Source organism: Oncorhynchus tshawytscha, linkage group LG07 (assembly GCF_018296145.1).
Source record: "Oncorhynchus tshawytscha isolate Ot180627B linkage group LG07, Otsh_v2.0, whole genome shotgun sequence".
NCBI lineage: Eukaryota > Metazoa > Chordata > Actinopteri > Salmoniformes > Salmonidae > Oncorhynchus > Oncorhynchus tshawytscha.
In genome coordinates this window covers 49,740,912-49,762,764 of record NC_056435.1, presented here as the reverse complement: position 1 = coordinate 49,762,764, position 21,853 = coordinate 49,740,912, and the positions used below count along the sequence as shown (strand labels likewise).

At 43.8% G+C, this 21,853-nt stretch overlaps 1 protein-coding gene across 3 annotated transcripts in view; it reads left to right on the top strand.

Moving 5' to 3' along the window:
- Positions 1-807: 807 nt before the first annotated feature.
- slc11a2 (solute carrier family 11 member 2) overlaps positions 808-21,853 on the top strand; it is a 34,297-nt gene continuing 13,251 nt past the window's right edge. The window contains exons 1-9 of one of the 3 annotated variants that reach the window (XM_024427522.2): positions 808-1,076; positions 4,424-4,523; positions 7,643-7,779; positions 12,128-12,247; positions 20,537-20,656; positions 20,761-20,867; positions 21,086-21,156; positions 21,273-21,340; positions 21,503-21,658. In XM_024427522.2, the coding sequence (XP_024283290.1) occupies positions 4,490-4,523; positions 7,643-7,779; positions 12,128-12,247; positions 20,537-20,656; positions 20,761-20,867; positions 21,086-21,156; positions 21,273-21,340; positions 21,503-21,658 (813 nt within the window). In that variant the 5' untranslated portion in view covers positions 808-1,076; positions 4,424-4,489. Of the gene's footprint in view, positions 1,077-4,423; positions 4,524-5,000; positions 5,207-7,642; positions 7,780-12,127; positions 12,248-20,536; positions 20,657-20,760; positions 20,868-21,085; positions 21,157-21,272; positions 21,341-21,502; positions 21,659-21,853 lie in introns of those variants that run through there. The other 2 variants (XM_024427523.2, XM_024427521.2) reach the window with 2 other exon arrangements.

The following is a 21,853-nucleotide window of genomic DNA, read 5'->3' as shown; positions in this document are numbered from 1 at the left end:
AATTAAATTCACGACGATTGTACATCCGCTAAGAAATGTCCGCCAAAACTTAAAAACAACGTCAATAGAGAAGTCAACATACAAGTGTAAGTAAAAACGAATGCAAATAAGTTAGAAATTGTGATACTAAATGCACATGACGGCACAAACACGTCTTGTAAAAAGTACATATGTTTTTGTTGTTATCTTTTGGAAATTGTAGAAACAAAACATGTTATTTTTCAGAAGTTCCAGCTAGGCAGGCTAACTTTAGTTAGCTAATTAATTTGCTAGCAATCATACAGTAGGCGTATATTAATAATTATATATTAAATCTATCGGTAGAAACGCTTTTATGCGAAAATATTGATATAATAACCATATCAAAGTAAACTTGGAGTCACGACATCTTGTGTGGTCCTCCCACTACGACTCGTCAGGAAAACATGCAGTTTGTTAGGCTACAGATTAAATTAATGATGATGAACTTCATAGGGAGGTGAAAGTGCAAGGAGATGAGCTTGTTGCACCTTTCCAATAAATATCGAGGGTCTTATTCTGGTGACATGATGATCGATGCTTGGCTGCATTTGACAAATACAAATCATCTCATAATGTAGGCTATACAAATATTGCCAGCAAACCATAAATGCAAGGTGAAGCAATTCAGGCATTCTTGAAAGTCAGGACAATCATTGTCCTGCAAATTTTTATATTAGAATTAATCGTGGAGTGGAGCTTTATAGTTACGTTACGCGGTTACATCGCGTGCCCCGTGTATCTTCAAATGATTCCGCAATCATTATTTATTCGAGGGGAAAAAAGTTTCCATAATTTGTCGCAATGAAGAAAGTTCGACAAAATAAAAATCCACCTCAGTCTAACGGATAAAAATGTCGATCTTTAGAAATTGCCGTTTGCATTACACATGTCGCAATGACTTTATTTTTTTTTGTTTTTGCGACATTTCTTTTGTAGAAGAAACCTGGGTCAATGGACACCGTCCTACTGTCCTAGTGTTATGTCAGTTTATCTATTCGTTATTTAACGAAATGAAATTGACATAAACACACGTTTTGTACATAAGCTATATCCAGGTAAGACGACGCTGATACATTCATTCCGGTGCTTGTTTTACTTTAACTTTACATCTAGCTTTCTAGCCGGCTAACACCATGGCATCCAAGTTAACGTTAACGTTAGCTAGCTAGCTAGGCTAATTGCTTGCCACATCATAGGTCAAAGTGAACTAACTAGCTGGTTAGTTAGCTGTCAATTATTTACTGTAAAATGTAAGTAGACAGCTATGTAAATTAAATAACACTTATTTGTAGTATTATAGTATTAATGCAGCATAAGTTAGCTAGCTAAGTTACACGTTTGGTAACTAGCCAGCTAGAGTCCATGTTAACGTTAGTTGCCCAATGTTCCAGCGCTAGCCGGGGAATGTAGTTAGTTTACCTGTGGTTTGCTAGCTACCTATCCAAGGTTTTGGCGATAATCTATGTTTCTTAAGATATATAACAGTTAGTTAGTATAGACGTCAGAATACTGTTCAGCCAGGAAATTTGGCTGATGTAGTTACTCAACTGACTTCTTACATTTGCTCAGTTTCCATTGGTTTGTTATGGTACTCCTTTGACGCTTACTTTTACTTAATTTCAGATAGCTGCCATAGAAATGTCTAGACTTTCTGCACCCCCTTCCTATCCAGTTACTAACCACACTTGCTTGCTAGTCATTTGTTATTGAATGGGTTTCAAAGTGAGCCCATGATTTGACTGGGTTCCAATGTCAAAGTGAGCCCATGCCACCAAACAGCTTAAAATAAACACATCTAGTATATGCAGTGTAGATGGAAATTAATGGACAGTTTTTACATTGCACAAGTTTGAATAAATATCAAATTCCTTTAATCACTTCACTGTTTAAACCACAACCTTTGAGATTTGAACATGAAAATGGTCAGTGTGACCTTGGTTTGACAGATATGTAGGCCTAATCATTGATTTGGACAAACTATAACATGTTCTAAACTTGCCAGACTCTTGCCACAGGCATTTATTCAGCCCTCAGACATTTCTAGGCCACACTGTTCTGTTTCCTGATTTCAAGCCTACTCCTTGTGTCATGTGAGGAATATAGCCTAAAGGTTTGTGTTTTCTTCCTAGGCTGCTACACCTTAAAAGAGATGGGTGTGTGTGCGCAAGGTCCTTGTTCCGTTAGGGAGGTGATATAGAGTGAGCTGTTTTTCACAGATTAGGTCTGTTGGAGAGAGGAGGGGGGAGAGGAAAGGCCCCAGGTTAGGGGAAGAGCAAACTGCTCCCACTCTGTTCTCTCTCTCCCACCCCAAGTTTTCAATGAGTCATGACTTTATAGTTGCACGCTTTCACAACCCCCCATTCTCCTCAGCCTCATGCTTCTGTTTCTTGGGAAGAATGAAGGTACACTGTGTGAATGTCAGGAGGTTTTTGTTAACTAATCGTTGAGGGAAGTGAAATTTGCTCAGTGGCTACCGAATAATATGTATTCTAACCACAGAGACCATGTTGAGGTCAATTTAAGGCTTTTGTACCAAATATTCTCACAGGGTAATCTTTTTTTGTATTACATTGTTATTGATTACGACACTTGGGGTTAGCGCTTGCTAGAAAGGCGTTACACTGTACTTGTACATGTGACTTTAAACTTGAATGAAGTAGTCATGTGCATTTGCTGAGTCATTTTGCTGTTGCAGAACTAGTTACTCAGCAGCATCAATATCAGTCGTCTCCTGTCATGGGTTATTGATACAAGTTTCAAGAGTGCTTATTTCCCATTGTAATGAATACCTTTTTTCTAGGTTACCTTTTTTTATTTTATCTTGTATTGTGTAAGATCTGGTCTAACACTACAAATTAAAGCATGCACCAGTCAGCCTCTCACAATTTTCTATAGCGGTCCTGCTCTTCTCTGGCAGAGCAGTATTTAGACCCAAGTGGAGAAATGTTGGAAAGAAATGGAACTCTAACCCAGGTATTCCCAAACTTTTTCACTCGGGGGGGGCTTCCAGCATTGGAATTTTTCTATGGACACAAGCACTGTTCATGACACAAACTGTTGACACCTGTTTTGTTGGTGGAGATAATATTGCAGGTTTAAAGTTTATTTCCTTCAATTCTACACATTTTGTCATGAGGTGCAAAGAAAACATCGCAGTTTTAAAGCATTTTTTGTTGCTGTAATTTTATACATTTGCCCTGTCTGTGTACTCGTGTTATTTGAGTGACAAAAAAAATACAACTATATCTATGGGCTAAAAAAAAGACAATTAAAAAAAACATTCGCTGACATAGTCTAGTTGATCCAGACATTTCTGCTAAGTTCTAAATAGCTCTCTAAGGTATGCAGTGGCTAACGTAACAAAAGGAACTAATGATGCATTACTCAATTTCAAAATTGCACCTTGTGCATTCTACTATTAAAACTTTCAAGATTAAGTTTTAAAGCCGAGTTTGCGCGCGCCCCCCACACACAGACCCCTTGGGCGTTTGGGAACCACTGCTCTAATATAGAGATGCTCTGTTTTTTTGACACCACACTCCAAAAGGCTCTTGTTTTGTCTAATCTTGATTATAGTCCAGTCTTGTGGTCCAGTGCGGCAAGGAAAGACCTAGTTAAGCTGCAGCTGGCCCAGAACAGAGCGGCACGTTTTGCTCTTCATTGTAATCAGAGGGCTGATATAAATACTATGCATGCCAGTCTCTCTTTGCTAAGAGTTGAGTAGAGACTGACTGCATCACTTCATCTTTTTATAAGAAACATTGTGTTGAAAATCCCAAATTGTTTGCATCGTCATCTTAAGCACAGCTCTGACATACACACATCCTACCAGACATGCCACCAGGGGTCTTTTCATAGACCCAAATCCAGAACAAATTCAAGAAAACGTACAGTATTATATAGAGCCCTTACTGCATGGAACTTCCTTCCATCTCATATTGCTCAAATAAGCAGCAAACCTGGTTTCAAAAAACAGATAAAGCAACATCTCTCAGCACAACGCCTCTCCCCTATTTGACCTAGATAGTCTGAGTATGCATTGATATGTAGACTACGTGTGCCTTTAAAAAAAAAAAAGTAGTTCTGTCCTTGCTGTTCTTGTCAAATGATGTTTTGTGTGGACCTCAGGAAGAGTAGCTGCTGCTTTTGCAACCGCTAATGGGGATCCTAATAAAATCCCAAACCAACTGTTTACTAACACTGATCCTTCAGTGATTCAGTGGGTGACTGGAGTGACAGCCTGCAGATAAACTTTGGTCATTGTGGGTAATTGGTCAGAAATTAAGGCTAGAGATGGAAGCATACTTTTTTCAAACCCAAAATAAGTGTTACTGGTCTCTGCAGTGTTGTATTAAATATATTTATCTTAATATTTAGTTTAATTTCAGTTGCCTGTTTCCAGACAGATCTCCAGTCTCTGCGTTTCCAGAGCTCCCCCTCCGCCCCCATTTAACCCCAACCCACACTGATGGAGACAGAGCGGGAAGCCGACCTCCTGGAAGGTAACGTTAACAGAAACAAGACATTCCACCACACTAACTCCCACGACTTACTGTGGTCAGCTCAGCAAACATGGTGCACTATAGGCTCTATGCCAGTATACACAATACATTGTAGAAAAAATAACTCCTGAACACACGATTTACCTCTGCACATTTTCGCTCCAATACCTTTTTCAAGACAAAGTGAGATTCACCTTGTTGTTTTTAGGGCATTAACTCCCAGCACCACAATGAGATAAGCTTGGTGGTAGTGTGTGTGATAACCCTCTTCTAAAGTGTCAAGAAGTGACACTGCTTTTTTGGGAAACAGCATGGTCATTGTTTTCAATTTAGGAACTTGTGCCTTGGACTTAGAAGGGATGTGTTATTATGTTCTTGCATGACTGTGTGTGTGTGTGGGGGGGGGGGGAGAATGATGTGGCAATAGAAATCAGGAGTTTGTGACCAAGCTTTCTTTCCTTGGGTTGAAGGGGAACGGGTTAGTAAGTTAGTCTTTGTCATCCTGAGTCTGACTCGTGTATTGAAATAGGAAGTTATTGAGACATTCATTGAGTTAGGCTATATATAGCCCATGTAAGCAACGCTCCTGTTAGAAGAAGTAGACTTGGACCCAAAGAGACTGTAGTGCGAGAGGAACCTTTGGGAGATGAAGGAAGAGAAGCCCAATGAACATTCCAACCTGAGTAAGTACAGATCATTGTATCAGACCATCGGTAGAGTGGTACACTGTTAGTGTAAGAGTGTAAGGAGGAGGATGCATTAAGGGTCTAGAATTCTTGTGTAATGATGTGATTATTGGGCTTTTGATTCATATGATGTGACAATTCATGTGATCACTCTGTTCATATTTAACCTGTTACGCAAATAGATATTTGGCCTTAGTATTGCTCTTTGTTTAACCTACTTTTTAGAGGTATGATGTTGCCTATTCATGTAAAAAGTGCATTGAAAGAGAAATTACACCTTCTATTAAGCTATTGGGTGGCAGGTAGTCTAGCGGTTAGCGCATTGGTCTGGTAAAGGATAGGTCGCTGGTTCGATTGCCAGAGCCAACAAGGTGAAAAATTAGCTGACGTGCCCTTGAGCAAGGCACTTAACCCTAATTTTTTCCAAGGGCGCTGTACTACTATGGCTGACCCTGTAAAACAACACATTTCACTGCACCTATCCGGTGTATGTGACAAAAATATTGTAAAAAAAAATGTTTTACATATCTTTATAACCTGAAGTGTTTCAATGTGTCATAAAAACAGGTTTGTTGGCCCTTCCTGGAGACTCAGCCAGGTTAAGAGAGTTGATTGACACTCCCTTTACAGGGGACTTTAATGTGGCACTTCCTTGTTGAAGTTGGCAAACGCTTCTGTCATTAGTCATACATGCTTTCAAGTGACTATAGATGGCTTGTAGAGACAGAAAGTATGGCTTTCAATCTCTTGACTGTGGCACGGTTGCCATTGAATGTCTGCTTTAATTTGCAGCTGAATCAAATCCAATGTTATTTGTCACATGCGGGGGGGGGCCAGGCAATGCAAATAGTCCCAGTAGCTGTGTGATTAGCTGTTCAGGAGTCTTGTGGCTTGGGGGTAGAAGCTTTTAAGAAGCCATTTGGACTTAGACTTGGCGCTCCGGTACCGCTTGCCGTGTGGTAGAAGAGAAAACAGTCTATGACTAGGGTGGCTGGAGTCTTAGGCAATTGTTTGGGCCTTCCTCTGACATGCCTGGTATAGAGGTTCTGGATGGCAGGAAGCTTGTCCTGGGCCGTACGCACTACCCTCTGTAGTGCCTTGCGGTCGGAGACCGAGCATTTGCCATACCAGGCGGTGACGCAACCATGCTCTTGATGGTGTAGAACTTACTTTTTGAGGATTTGAGGACCCATGCCAATTCTTTTTCAGTCTCCTGAGGAGGAATAGACTTTGTTGTGCCCTCTTCACGACTGTCTTAGTGTGTTTGGACCATGATAGTTTGTTGGTGATCTGGACACCAAGGAACTTGAAGCTCTCAACCTGCTCGACTACAGCCCCGTCGATGAGAATGGGGGAATGCTCAGCCCTCCCTTTTCCTGTAGTCCACAATCATCTCCTTTGTCTTGATCGTGTTGAGGGATAGGTTGTTATTCTGGCACCACACTGCCAGGTCTCTGACCTCCCTATAGGCTGTCTCATCGTTGTCGGTGATCAGGCCTACCACTGTTGTGTCATTGTTAAACTTAATGATGGTGTTGGAGTCGTGCCTGACGTGCAGTCATGGGTGAACAGGGAGTAGAGGAGGGGACTGAGCACGCACCCCTGAGGGGCCCCCGTGTTGAGGATTAGCGTGGCAGATGTGGTGTTACCTACCCTTACCACCTGGGGGCAGCCCGTCAGGAAGTCCAGGATCCAGTTGCAGAGGGAGGTGTTTAGTCCCAGGGTCCTTCGCTTAGTGATGAGCTTTGAGGGTACTATGGTGTTAAGCGCTGAACTGTAGTCACTGAGTAGCATTCTCACAAAGGTGTTCCTTTTGCCCAGGTGGGAAAGGGCAGTGTGGAGTGCAACCTCTGTGTATCTGTTTGTGCGGTATGCAAATTGGAGTGGGTTTAGGGTTTCTGGGATAATGGTGTTGATGTGAGCCATGACCAGCCGTTCAAAACACTTCATGGCTACAGATGTGAGTGCTATGGGTCGGTAGTCATTTAGGCAGGTTACCTTAGTGTTCTTGGGCACAGGGACTGGTGGTCTGCTTGAAATATGTTGGTATTTCAGATGCGGTCAGGGAGAGGTTAAATGTCAGTGAAGACACTTGCCAGTTGGTCAGCACATGCTCGGAGTACACGTCCCGGTAATCGGTCTGGCCCTGCGGCCTTGTGAATGTTGACATGTTTAAAGGTATTACTCACATCGGCTACGGAGAGCATGATCACAGTCGTCAAGGAACAGCTGATTGTCTTATGCATGCTTCAGTGTTGCTTGTCTCGAATAAAATGGTGTGGAACATAGCTTGGTCATGGGAAGAGTGTGGGTAGAATAGAATCTCTCTTCATATTGCTCAGGGTCATGTGATCACAGTAGTTTTCATGTCACTCACACTCTCTCACTCTCTCTCTCTCACTCTCTCACTCTCTCACTCACTCACTCACACAGAGGAACCTCCTCAGGAGAATGGGGTCATCCAGAGCACCCAGGGCCTGTACAGCTCCACCTCCCCTCCGGCCTCAGACGACGAGCCTTTCTCCACATACTTTGAGGAAAAGGTGCCCATTCCAGAGGATGTCACCCAGGTACTGAGGCCATGTGCCCTATGACCTCACAGGCATGATTAAAACAGAGCCCAGGACCTCACACAGATTATTAACACAGTCTAGAAAACCACAGGGATTATTAACACAGAGCCTATGATCTCAGGGTCTATGACATCACAGTAAGTATTAACTCAGAGGGTTATGACGTCAACATCTATGACCTTACACAGATGAACCCAGAGCCTATGGCATCACATGTGCAATTATGACCTTATAAAATACAGTACCAGTCAAAAGTTTGGACACACCTACTCATTCAAGGGTTTTTCTTTTCTTTTTACTATTTTCTACATTAAGAATAATAGTGAAGACATCAGAACTATGAAATAACACATGGAATCATGTAGTAACCAAAACAGTGTTAATCAAAGTATATTTTATAATTTAGATTATTCGAAGTAGCCACCCTTTGCCTTGATGACAGCTCTGCACCCTCTTGGCATTCTCTCAACCAGCTTCATGAGGAATGCTTTTCCAAAAGTATTGAAGGAGTTCTCACATCTGCTGAGCACTTGTTTGCTGTGTTTCCTTCATTCTGCAGTCCAACTTATCCCAAACCATCAATCAAATCCAATTGTATTCGGCGCATGTGACAAATACAACAGGTGTAGTTGACCTTACAGTGGAATGCTTACTTACAAGCCCTTAACCAACAATGCCGTTTTAAGAAAATGCCTATAAAAAAAAAACATTTTAAAAAAGAGAAAAGAACAACAAATGATTAAAGAGCAGCAGTAAATAACAATAGCGGAGCTATATACAGGGGGTACCGGTACAGAGTCAATGTGCGGAGGCACTGGTGTCAAGGTAATGTATAGGTAAAATGACTATGTATAGATATAACAGAGTAGCAGCAGTGTTCCAGAGGGGGGAAAGTAATGCAAATACTCTGGGGAGCCATTTGATTAGCTGTTCAGGTGTCTTATGACTTGGGGATGGAAGCTGTTTAGATGCCTCTTGGACCTAGACTTGGCACTCTGGTATGGCTTGCTGTAGCAGAGGGAACAGTCTATCACTAGGGTGGCTGGAGTCTTTGGCAATTGTTTGGGCCTTCCTCTGACACCGCCTGGTATATAGGTCCTGGTTTGCAGGAAGCTTGGCCCCGGTGATGTACTGGGACGTACGGACTACACTCTGTAGTGCCTTGCGGTCAGAGGCCGAGCAGTTTCCATACCAGGCAGTGATGCAACCAGTCAGGATGCTCAAGCTGTAAAACCTTTTGAGGATCTGAGGACCCATGCCAAATCTTTTCAGTCTCCTGAGGGGGAATATGTTGTCGTGCCCTCTTCATGACTGTCTTGGTGTGCTTGGACCATGTTTGTTTGTTGGTGATGTAGATGCCAAGGAACTTAAAGCTCTCAACCTGCTCCACTACAGCCCTGTCGATAAGAATGGGGGCGTGCTCGGTCCTCCTTTTCCTGTAGTCCACAATCATCTCCTTTGTCTTGATCCCTTTGAGGTTGTTGTCCTGGCACCACACGGTCAGGAAGTAGGTCCCTCTCATCATTGTTGGTGATCAGGCCTAGCACTGTTGTGTCATCAACAAACTTAATATTGATGTTGGAGTCGTGCCTGGCTGTGCAGTCATGAGTGAACAGGGAGTACAGGAGGGGACTGAGCTCGCACCCCAGAGGGACCCCTGTGTTGAGGATCAGAGTGGTGGATGTGTTGTTACCTAACCTTACCACCTGTGGGTGGCCTGTCAGGAAGTCCAGGATCCAGTTGCAGAGGGAGGTGTTTTGTCCCAGGGTCCTTCGCTTAGTGATGACCTTTGAGGGCACTATGGTGTTGAACGCTGAGCTGTAGTCAATGAATAGCATTCTCACAAAGGTGTTCCTTTTGTCCAGGTGGGAAAGGGCGGTGTGGAGTGCAATAGAGATTGCATCATTTGTGCATCTGTTTGTGCGGTATGCAAATTGGAGTGCGTCTAGGGTTTCTGGGATAATCGTGTTGATGTGAACCATGACCAGCTTTTCAAAGCATTTCATGGCTACAGATGTGAGTGCTACAGGTCGGTAGTCATTTAGGCAGGTTACCTTAGTGTTCTTGGGCACAGGGACCATGGCGGTCTGCTTGAAACATGTTGGTATTAGACTCAGACAGGGAGAGGTTGAAAATGTCAGTGAATACACTTGGCAGTTGGTCAGCGCATGCTCGGAGTACACGTCCTGGTAATCCGCCTGGCCCTGCGGATTTGTGTATGTTGACCTGTTTAAACGTCTTACTCATGTCGGCTATGGAGAGCGTTATCACAGTCGTCCGGAACAGCTGATGCTCTCATGCATGCCTCAGTGTTGCTTGCCTCGAAGCGAGCATAGAAGTTTTTTAGCTCGTCTGGTAGGCTCGTGTCACTGGTCAGCTCTCGGGTGTGCTTCCCTTTTGCAGTCTGTAATAGTTTGCAGGCCCTGCCTCATTCGACGAGTGTCAGAGCTGGTGTAGTACGATTCAATCTTAGTCCTGTATTGATTCTTTACCTGTTTGATGGTTTGTCGGAGGGCATAACGGGATTTCTTATAATCCCCCGGGTTGGAGTCCCTCTCCTTGAAAGCGGCAGCTCTACCCTTTAAGCTCGAATGTTGAATGTAGTCCATGGCTTCTGGTTGGGGTATGTACATACCGTCACTGTGGGGACAACGTCCTCGATGCACTTATTGATAAAGCAAGTGACTGATGTGGTGTACTCCTTTAATGCCATCGGAGAAATCCCGGAACATATTCCAGTCTGTGCTAGCAAAACATTCCTGTCGTTTAACATCTGCTTCATCTGACCACTTTTTTTTATAGACTGAATTACTGGTGCTTCCTGCTTTAATTTTTGCTTGTAAGCAGGAATCAGGAGGATAGAATTATGGCCAGATTTGCCAAATAGAGGGCGAGGGACACGTCTGTGTGTGGAGTAAAGGTGGTCTTGAATTTATTTATTTTTTTGGTTGCATATGTAATATGCTAAAGAAATTAGTTAAAACTGATTTGTTTCCCTGCATTAAAGTCATTTGGAGAGCCGCCTCTGCATGAGGGTTTTCCAGTTTGCTTATGGCTGTATATAGCTCATTGAGTGCGGTTTCGGTGCCAGCATCGGTCTGTGGTGGTAAGAAAAACACAGGTGTTTTACCAGAGGCTGCTGTCCTGTTGATCGTGTATAACCTGCCAGCTGTATGTTCTTAATGTCGTCGTTCAGCTATGACGGTGGGAACCACACACGCAGCGATTATCCGTTGACCTACTGAACCAAAAATCTCATATTTAGACTCCTCAGACCAAAGGATAGATTTCCACTGGTCTATTGTCCATTGCTTGTGTTTCTTGGCCCAAGCAAGTCTCTTCTTATTATTGATGTCCTTTAGTAGTGGTTTCTTTGCTGCAATTTGACCATGAAGGCCTGATTCATGCAGTCTCCTCTGAACAGTTAATGTTGATGTGTCTTGTTACTTGCACTCTGTGAAGAATTTATTTGGGCTGCCATCTGAGTTGCAGTTAACTCTAATGAACTTATCCTCTGCGGCAAAGGTAACTCTGGGTCTTCCTTTCCTGTTGCGGTCCTCATGAGAGCCAGTTTCATCATAGCGCTTGATGTTTTTTGCGACTGCACTTGGAGAAACTTTCAAAGTTCTTGAAATGTTCCGGCTTGACTGACCTTCATGTCTTAAAGTAATGATGGACTGTCGTTTCTCTTTGCTTGTTTGAGCTGTTCCTGCCATATGGACTTGGCCTTATACCAAATAGGGCTATGTTCTGTATACCCCCCTACCTTGTCACAACACAACTGATTGGCTGAAATGCATTAAGAAGCAATGAAATTCCACAAAATATTTTAACAAAGCACACCTGTTATTTGAAATTCATTCCAGGTGACTACATCATGAAGCTGGTTGAAAGAATGCCAAGTGTGCACAGCTGTCATCGTGGCAAAGGGTGGCTATATAATATGTTTAGTTTAACAAAAAAAAATGTTTAGCTTACTACATGATTCCATGTGTTACATAGTTTGGATATCTTCACTATTATACAATGTAGAAAAATTTAAAAATGAAGAAACCCTTGTTTGAGTAGTATGTCAACTTCTGACTGGTACTGTATATTACATCACAGTTGAGTCATAGAGCCTATGGCATCACAGGGATTATCATGACATCACAGGGCCCATCTTCTAAGTGCGTATGACCTCAAAGAGCATATTATGCTAAGCTGATGACCTGAATAAAGTGATACACAAAGATACTATTAGTATAGAATAATTTAGAAATTATAACTTCAATGACTGGTAATACTTCATGCTAAGATTTATTTTCAGGCGTTGATTGTAATATTTGCGATCCTCTCTTTTCAGGTGTTCAGTTTCCGTAAACTCTGGGCCTTTACGGGACCTGGTTTCTTGATGAGCATCGCCTATCTTGACCCAGGGAACATCGAGTCCGACCTGCAGTCTGGAGCTAAAGCTGGCTTTAAGGTGAACACAAACCTTCATTGAAGGGACTGGGGTACCAAGTCAAATCAAATGTTATTCGTCACTTGCTTCGTAACCAATAGGTGTAGACTAACAGTGAAATGCTAACTTACGGGCCCTTACTAACAATTCAGAGAACGGAAAAATTGAGAAATAATAGATAAGTAATACACAATGAGTAACAATAACTTGGCTATATACATGGGGTACAAATACCGAGTTGATGTGCTGGCGTACGAGGTAATTGTGGTAGATACAGTTAGGCAAAAAAGTATCAAGTCAGCCACCAATTGTGCAAGTTCTCCCACTTAAAAATATGAGAGAGGCCTGTAATTTTCATCATAGGTACACTTCAACTATGACAGACAAAATGAGAAAAAAAAATCATCCAGAAAATGATCATCCTGTATTAATGGCACCTGATTGAACTTGTTATCAGTATAAAAGACACCTGTCCACAACCTCAGTCACACTCCAAACTCCACTATGGCCAAGACCAAAGAGCTGTCAAAGGACACCAGAAACAAAATTGTAGACCTGCACCAGGGTGGAAAGACTGAATCTGCAATAGGTAAGCAGCTTGGTTTGAAGAAATCAACTGTGGGAGCAATTATTAGGAAATGGAAGACATACAAGACCACTGATAATCTCCCTCGATCTGGGGCTCCACACAAGATCTCACCCTGTGGGGTTGAAATGATCACAAGAACGGTGAGCAAAAATCCCAGAGGACCATTTATCAGCAACCATCACTCCTGTGTTGCAATGGCACGTTGTGTTAGCTAATCCAAGTTTATTTTAAAAGGCTAATTGATCATTAGAAAGCCTTTTGCAATTACCTTGGCTTGGCTTCTTGCTGCACTCGCGTAACAGGTGGTCAGCCTGCAAAAAATGCTGATTACTGATTTTGTTGTGAGAATTTGAAATCGGCTCAAATTAAAATGGCACCGGAAGAAATGGCAGGAAGCTTTTTACGGGTGCCTACCAATTGTGCTATTGTGGGGTTTTTTTGTGTTATTTGTAAATTATTTTGTACATAATGTTTCTGCAACCGTATCTCACGGTAAAAAAGAGCTTCTGGATATCAGGACAGCGATCACTCACCTCGGATTAGACAAAGATTTTTTTCTACATGAGGACAACGCGCAAGACATTCTCCAAACACCCCACAGGGCCGACATCCCCGTTATTTGCAAGAGGAAGCGACGCAGGTACAGAGGTCAGACAGCCAGATGCCTGGTCAGGACCCGGAGAAGGCGACCGGGAAAGCTGCCGTTATCGTCAATACTACTCGCCAACGTGCAATCATTGGACAATAAATTAGACGAGGTACGATCACAAATATCCTACCAACGGGACATCAAAAGCTGTATAATATCCAATGTTTCACGGAATCGTGGCTGAATGACATGGATATTCAGCTAGTGGGATATACGCTGCACCGGCAAGATGGAACAGCACACTCCGGTAAGACGAGGGGGGAGGGGGGGGGTCTGTGCATGTTTGTAAATAGCTGGTGCACGAAATCTAAGGAAGTCTCTAGCTTTTGCTCGCCTGAAGTAGAGTTTATTGTGATAAATTGCAGGCCACACTACTTGCCTAGAGTTTTCAGCTATAATTTTCACGGCTGTTTATTTACCACCACAGACAGATGCTTGCACTAAGACCGCACTCAGTCAGCTGTATAAGGAAATAAGCAAACAGGAAACCACTCACCCAGAGGCGGCGCTCCTAGTGGCCAGAGACTTTAATGTAGGGAAAATTAAATCAGTTCCACCAAATTTCTATCAACATGTGCAACCAGAGGGAAATAAATTCTAGATCACCTGTACACCACACAGAGACGGGTACAAAGCTCGCACTCCATTTGGTAAATACGACCACAACACTATCCTACGGATTCTTGCTTACAAGCAAAAATTAAAGCAGGAGGCACCAGTGAAACAGTGAAAAAGTGGTCAGATGAAGCCGATGCTAAACTACAGGACTGTTTTGCGATCACAGACTTGAATATGTTCAGGGATTTTTCCGATGGCATTGAGTACACCACATTAGTCACTGGTTTTATCAATAAGTGCATCGAGGACGTCGTCCCCACAGTGACTGTACATACATGCCCCAACCAGAAGCCATGGATTACAGGCAACATTCATACTGAGCTAAAGGGTAGAGCTACCGCTTTCAAGGTGCGGGACTCTAACCCGGAAGCTTACAAGAAATCCTGCTATGCCCTGTGATGAACCATCAAACAGGCAAAGCGTCAATACAGGGCTAAGATTGAATCATACTACACCGGCTCCAACACTTGTCTTATGTGGCAGGGCTTGCAAACTATTAGACTACAAAGGGAAGCACAGCTGCAACCTGCCCAGTGACACGAGCCAGACGGGCTAAATCACTTCTATGCTCGCTTCGAGGCAAGCAACACTGAGGCATGCATGAGAGCATCAGCTGTTCTGGATGACTGTTATCATGCTCTCTGTAGCCGACGTGAGTAAGACCTTTAAACAGGTCAACATACACAAGGCTGCGGGGCCAGACGGATTACCAGGACGTGTGCTCCGGGCATGTGCTGACCAACTGGCAGGTGACTTCATTGACATTTTCAACATGTCCCTGACTGAGTCCGTAATACCAACATGTTTCAAGCAGACCACCATAGTCCCTATGCCCAAGAACACAAAGGCTACCTGCCTAAATGACTACAGACCCGTAGCACTCACATCTGTAGCCATGAAGTGCTTTGAAAGGTTGGTAATTGCTCACATCAACACCATTATCCCAGAAACCCTAGACCCATTCCTGTTTGCATACCGCCCAAACAGATCCACAGATAATGCAATCTCTATTGCACTCCACACTGCCCTTTCCCACCTGGACAAAAGGAACACTTACAGTGCCTTGCGAAAGTATTCGGCCCCCTTGAACTTTGCGACCTTTTGCCACATTTCAGGCTTCAAACATAAAGATATAAAACTGTATTTTTTTTGTGAAGAATCAACAACAAGTGGGACACAATACTTTCTTAAGGCACTGTATGTGACAATGCTATTCAGTGACTACGGCAATTGCTCGCACTCTGACCGCAAGGCACTACAGAGGGTACTGGGCCATACACACTACATCACTGGGGCTAAGCTGCCTGCCATCCAGGACCTCTACACCAGGCGGTGTCAGAGGAAGGCCCTAAAAATTGTTAAAGACCCCAGCCACCCCAGTCATGGACTGTTCGCTCTACTACCGCATGGCAAGCGGTACTGGAGTGCCAAGTCTAGGTCCAAAAGGCTTCTTAACAGTTTTTACCCCTAAGCCGTAAGACTCCTGAACAGGTAATCAAATGGCTACCCGGACTATTTGCATTGTGTGCCCAACCCCTCTTTTTACGCTGCTGCTACTCCCTGTTTATCCAATATGCATAGTCCCTTTAACTATACATTCATGTACATACTACCTCAGTTGGGCCGACCAACCAGTGCTCCCGCGCATTGGCTAACCGGGCTTTCTGCATTGTGTCCCACCACCCGCCAACTCCTCTTTTACGCTACTGCTGCTCTGTTCATCATATTTGCATAATCACTTTAACCATATCCACATGTACATACTACCTCAATCAGCCTGACTAACCGGTGTTTGTATATATCCTCTCTCCTTTTATAGCCTCGCTACTGTATAGAGGTTGACCGATTTAATCGTAATGGCCGATTTTTAATTAGGGCCGATTTCAAGTTTTCATAACAATCGGAAATTGGTATTTTTAGGCGCCGATTTTGCCTGTTTTTATTTTTTATAAATACCTTTATTTAACTAGGCAAGTCAGTTTTGAACACATTCTTATTTTCAATGACGGCCTAGGAACGGTGGGTTAACTGCCTTGTTCAGGAGCAGAACGACATATTTTCACCTTGTCAGCTCGGGGGATTCAATCTTGCAACCCTACAGTTAACTAGTCCAACGCAATAACGACCTGCCTCTCTCTCGTTGCACTCCACAACTGCTGTTACACGAATGCAGTAAGTTAAGTTGCTAGCTAGCATTAAACTTATCTTATAAAAAAAAAACTATCAGTCATAATCACTAGTTGACTACACATACACGTTGATATCACTAGATATTGTCTAGCGTGTCATGCGTTGCATATAATCTGACTGAGCATACAAGTATCTGACTGAGCGGTGGTAGGCAGAAGCAGGCGCGTAAACATTCATTCAAACGGCACATTCGTGCATTTTGCCAGCAGCTCTTCGTTGTGCGTCAATCATTGCACTTTTTATGACTTCAAGCCTATCAACTCCCGAGATGAGGCTGCTTCCATCACGTGGACTGGGATATGTTTCGTATTGCGTCAGACAACAACATTGACGAATACGCTGATTCGGTGAGCGAGTTCATTAGAACGTGCGTTGAAGATGTCGTTCCCATAGCAACGATTTAAAACATTCCCAAACCAGAAACCGTGGATTGATTGCAGCATTCGCGTGAAACTGAAAGCCCGAACCACTGCTTTTAATCAGGGCAAGGTGACCGGAAACATGACCGAATACAAACGGTGTAACTATTCCCTCCGCATGCAATCAAACAAGCTAAGCATGAGTATAGAGACAAAGTAGAATCGCAATTCAACGGCTCAGACGCGAGGTATGTGGCAGGGTCTACAGTCAATCACGGATTACAAAAAGAAAACCAGCCCAGTCACGGACCAGGATGTCTTGCTCCCAGGCAGACTAAATAACTTTTTTGCCCGCTTTGAGGACAATACAGTGCCACTGACACGGCCCGCAACTAAAACATGCGGACTCTCCTTCACTGCAGCCGACGTGAGGAAAACATTTAAACGTGTCAACCCTCGCAAGGCTGCAGGCCCAGACGGCATCCCCAGCCGCGCCCTGAGAGCATGCACAGACCAGCTGGCTGGTGTGTTTACGGACATATTCAATCAATCCCTATCCCAGTCTGTTCCCACATGCTTCAAGAGGGCCACCATTGTTCTTGTTCCCAAGAAAGCTAAGGTAACTGAGCTAAACGACTACCGCCCCGTAGCACTCACTTCCGTCATCATGAAGTGCTTTGAGAGACTAGTCAAGGACCATATCACCTCCACCCTACCTGACACCCTAGACCCACTCCAATTTGCTTACCGCCCAAATAGGTCCACAGACGATACAATCTCAACCACACTGCCCTAACCCATCTGGACAAGAGGAATACCTATGTGAGAATGCTGTTCATCGACTACAGCTCGGCATTTAACACCATAGTGCCCTCCAAGCTAGTCATCAAGCTCGAGACCCTGGGTCTCGACCCCGCCCTGTGCAACTGGGTACTGGACTTCCTGACGGGCCGCCCCCAGGTGGTGAGGGTAGGCAACAACATCTCCTCCCCGCTGATCCTCAACACTGGGGCCCCACAAGGGTGCGTTCTGAGTCCTCTCCTGTACTCCCTGTTCACCCACGACTGCGTGGCCACGCACGCCTCCAACTCAATTATCAAGTTTGCGGACGACACAACAGTGGTAGGCTTGATTACCAACAACGACGAGGCGGCCTACAGGGAGGAGGGGAGGGCCCTCGGAGTGTGGTGTCAGGAAAATAACCTCACACTCAACGTCAACAAAACTAAGTAGATGATTGTGGACTTCAGGAAACAGCAGAGGGAACACCACCCTATCCACATTGATGGAACAGTAGTGGAGAGGGTAGTAAGTTTTAAGTTCCTCGGCGTACACATCACAAACAAACTGAATTGGTCCACCCACACAGACAGCATTGTGAAGAAGGCGCAGCAGCGCCTCTTCAACCTCAGGAGGCTGAAGAAATTCGGCTTGTCACCAAAAGCACTCACAAACTTCTACAGATGCACAATCGAGAGCATCCTGTCGGGCTGTATCACCGCCTGGTACGGCAACTGCTCCGCCCACAACCGTAAGGCTCTCCAGAGGGTAGAGAGGTCTGCACAACGCATCACCGGGGGCAAACTACCTGCCCTCCAGGACACCTACACCACCCGATGTTACAGGAAGGCCATAAAGATCATCAAGGACAACAACCACCCGAGCCACTGCCTGTTCACCCCGCTATCATCCAGAAGGCGAGGTCAGTACAGGTGCATCAAAGCTGGGACCGAGAGACTGAAAAACAGCTTCTATCTCAAGGCCATCAGACTGTTAAACAGCCACCACTAACATTGAGTGGCTGCTGCCAACACACTGACACTGACTCAACTCCAGCCACTTTAATAATGGGAAATGATGTAAAATATATCACTAGCCACTTTAACTATGCCACTTTGTTTACATACTCATCTCATATGTATATACTGCACTCAATACCATCTACTGTATCTTGCCTATGCCGCTCTGTACCATCACTCATTCATATATCTTTATGCACATATTCTTTATCCCCTTACACTTGTGTCTATAAGGTAGTAGTTTTGGAATTGTTAGCTAGATTACTTGTTGGTTATTACTGCGTTGTCGGAACTAGAAGCACAAGCATTTCGCTACACTCGCATTAACATCTGCTAACCATGTGTATGTGACAAATAATATTTGATTTGATTTGTAACCGAAGTGAAATGGCCAGCTAGTTAGCGCGTGCTAATTGTCGTTGTGTTGCTGGTTCGAGCCCAGGGAGGCGCGAGGAGAGGGTCGGAATCTATACTGTTACACTGGCAATACTAAAGTGCCTATAAGAACATCCAATAGAAATACAAATGGTATAGAGGGAAATAGTCCTATAATAACTACAACCTAAAACTTCTTACCCGGGAATATTGAAGACTCACGTTAAAAGGAACCACCAGCTTTCATATGTTCTCATGTTCTGAGCAAGGAACTTAAATGTTAGCTTTCTTACATAGCACATATTGCACTTTTTCTTTCTTCTCCAACACTTATTATTTAAACCAAATTGAACATGTTTCATTATTTACTTGAGGCTAAATTGATTTTATTGATGTATTATATTAAGTTAAAATAAGTGTTAATTCAGTATTGTTGTAATTGTCATTATTACAAATAAAAAAAATATTTTAAAATCGTCAGAGTAATCGGTATCGGCTTTTTTGGCATCGGCGTTGAAAAATCATAATCGGTCGACCTCTACTACTGTATATAGCCTGTCTTTTTACTGTTTTATTTCTTTACTTACCTATAGTTCACTTAATACCTTTTTTTTGCACTATTGGTTAGAGCCTGTAAGTAAGCATTTCACTGTAAGGTCTACACCTGTTGTATTCGGGCGCACGTGACAAACTTTGACTTGATTTTTGAATTAATCGGCCATGCCTAATGACTAATGTTTGCGTTTTAAATAATGCAGCAGTAGCTCTGGCTTTTTGTTTCACCTGCCGGTTGGAAGGTGGAGACTACGGTGTCCGAGGCGGCGGGACTGTTCCTGACCACTGCCGATGTGTGGCTGATTTTTCTGGTGCTTTATTGCAGTAGAAGCATCACTCAGTTGGGTGTTCCACTGTCGACAATGGAGGATCAGCTACCTATGGAGGAGTGGCTACTATGAAGGAACTGGGAACTTTGGACAAAGGGATGGACCCTGATGAAGAGCTTCTGGCTTGACTGACAGACTGACTTTCTCCCTGGCTGTACTGTAGCATTGATGCTCCCTCGCAAGCCATAGAGTTTTCCAAACTGTCTCAACTCCATTCGTTTTCCATCTTTCATTTGTTGATTAATGTTAACATAAGTTTCTAAACATTTTTTTTATTTTTATCCTTGATGATTTGCAATGTATCCATATGTGATCTATTGTGATTTTATTGTCAAATATGGCAGTCTTATGGCTTGGGGGGTGGTAGAAGCTGTTCAGGGTGTTGGTTCCAGACTTGGTGCATCAGTCAAATTTGCTGTGCGGTACCAGAGAGAACCATCTGTCTTGGGTGGCTGGAGTCTTTGACAGTTTTTAGAGCCTTCCTCACACCGCCTGATATAGAGGTCCTGGATGTCAGGGAGCTCGGCTCCGGTGATGAACTGGGACATACGCACTACCCTCTGTAGTGCCTTGCGGTTGGATGCCAAGCAGTTTGCAAACTCCGTGGTGATGTAGCCAGTCAAGATGCTTTCAATGGTGCAACTGTAGAGATTTCTGAACCATGCTCAAATTTGAAGACAAATAATTTACTCAAAGGCAGTTCTATCTCCAGTTGGACAGTAATGTTTTTTATTCTATAATCAGCATTCCCTATTACATCTTGTCTTTATGCTCTTGATTATGTTTAATTTACTCCAATGCTTCATCACCATTATTTTGTCCCCCATTCTCGCTCTTTCTCTCTCAGCTCCTGTGGGTGTTGTTGGGGGCCACCATCATCGGCCTCCTCCTGCAGAGACTGGCTGCGCGCCTGGGGGTTGTCACAGGGATGCACCTCGCAGAGGTCTGCAACCGCCAGTACCCCACTGTGAGTAACCCTCCCTCACCCTACACCATATAAAAGGGTTTAAATTAATTGAATGTGATTGCTTTGTGTTGTCCTTCACTCCTCCATCCCCTCCTCACTCCCAGGTTCCTCGTATTCTCCTGTGGCTGATGGTGGAGCTGGCCATCATCGGCTCAGACATGCAGGAGGTCATCGGCTGTGCCATCGCCTTCAACCTCCTCTCTATGGGCAGGTAGCTACAGTACCCTCCGCCAGCGCCCAACCAAGCCACACTGTACTACACTACACAAAGAGTGCGTCCCAAATGACACCTAATTCCCTATATAGTGCCCCCTGTTCAAAAGTAGTGCACTATATAGGGTGACATTTGGGATGCTGACAAAGGCATACAACGGTTGCTCTAGAGGTTAATGTATTGGGGTCAAACTAACATTGTTTGCTATCTACCAGGATTCCACTTTGGGGAGGTGTCCTCATCACCATCATTGACACCTTTGTGTTCCTTTTTCTAGATAAATATGGTGAGTGTTTCTTTGACACATTAAGATGTCTGTGATTTTAAGTCCTTGGGCACAGGTGTGTTTATGCATTTCTGTCTGGGCGTGTTTCAAAATTATTTCCGACTTTTGTTTTTTAGGCCTGAGGAAACTTGAAGCCTTCTTTGGGTTTCTCATCACCATCATGGCTGTAAGCTTTGGATATGAGGTAAGAACAAGCTTTTCCCCGTGTTCATCTATAAAAAATACCCTTCTGTAAACCTGCCAGCTGGTTTTTGTAGTATAGAGTGCAGCTTTGATAGAATTTGGTAGTTTTTTTTTTCTGCATTTGTGTGTGTCTGACTGCCATCTCTTGTGTGTGTGCCTGTAGTATGTGATGGTGCGTCCGGACCAGGGGGAGCTGCTGAAGGGGATGTTTCTGCCGTACTGTGAGAACTGTGATTCTGCCCAGATGGAGCAGGCTGTGGGCATCGTAGGAGCGGTCATCATGCCCCACAACATCTACCTGCACTCTGCCCTCGTCAAGGTAGGTCTCTTGCATTATGACATAGTGAAAGTCTTACACTCCTCTATAGTATGACATAGGAGTCAAAGACCTGCTTTATGACTTACTACAGAGTCAAAGATCTTCACTATGACATAGTAGAGGGTCGTCATTGACCTTTACTATGACCTAAAATATTGGTAACAATTGAAACAATCATTTATAAATTTTTGGGCC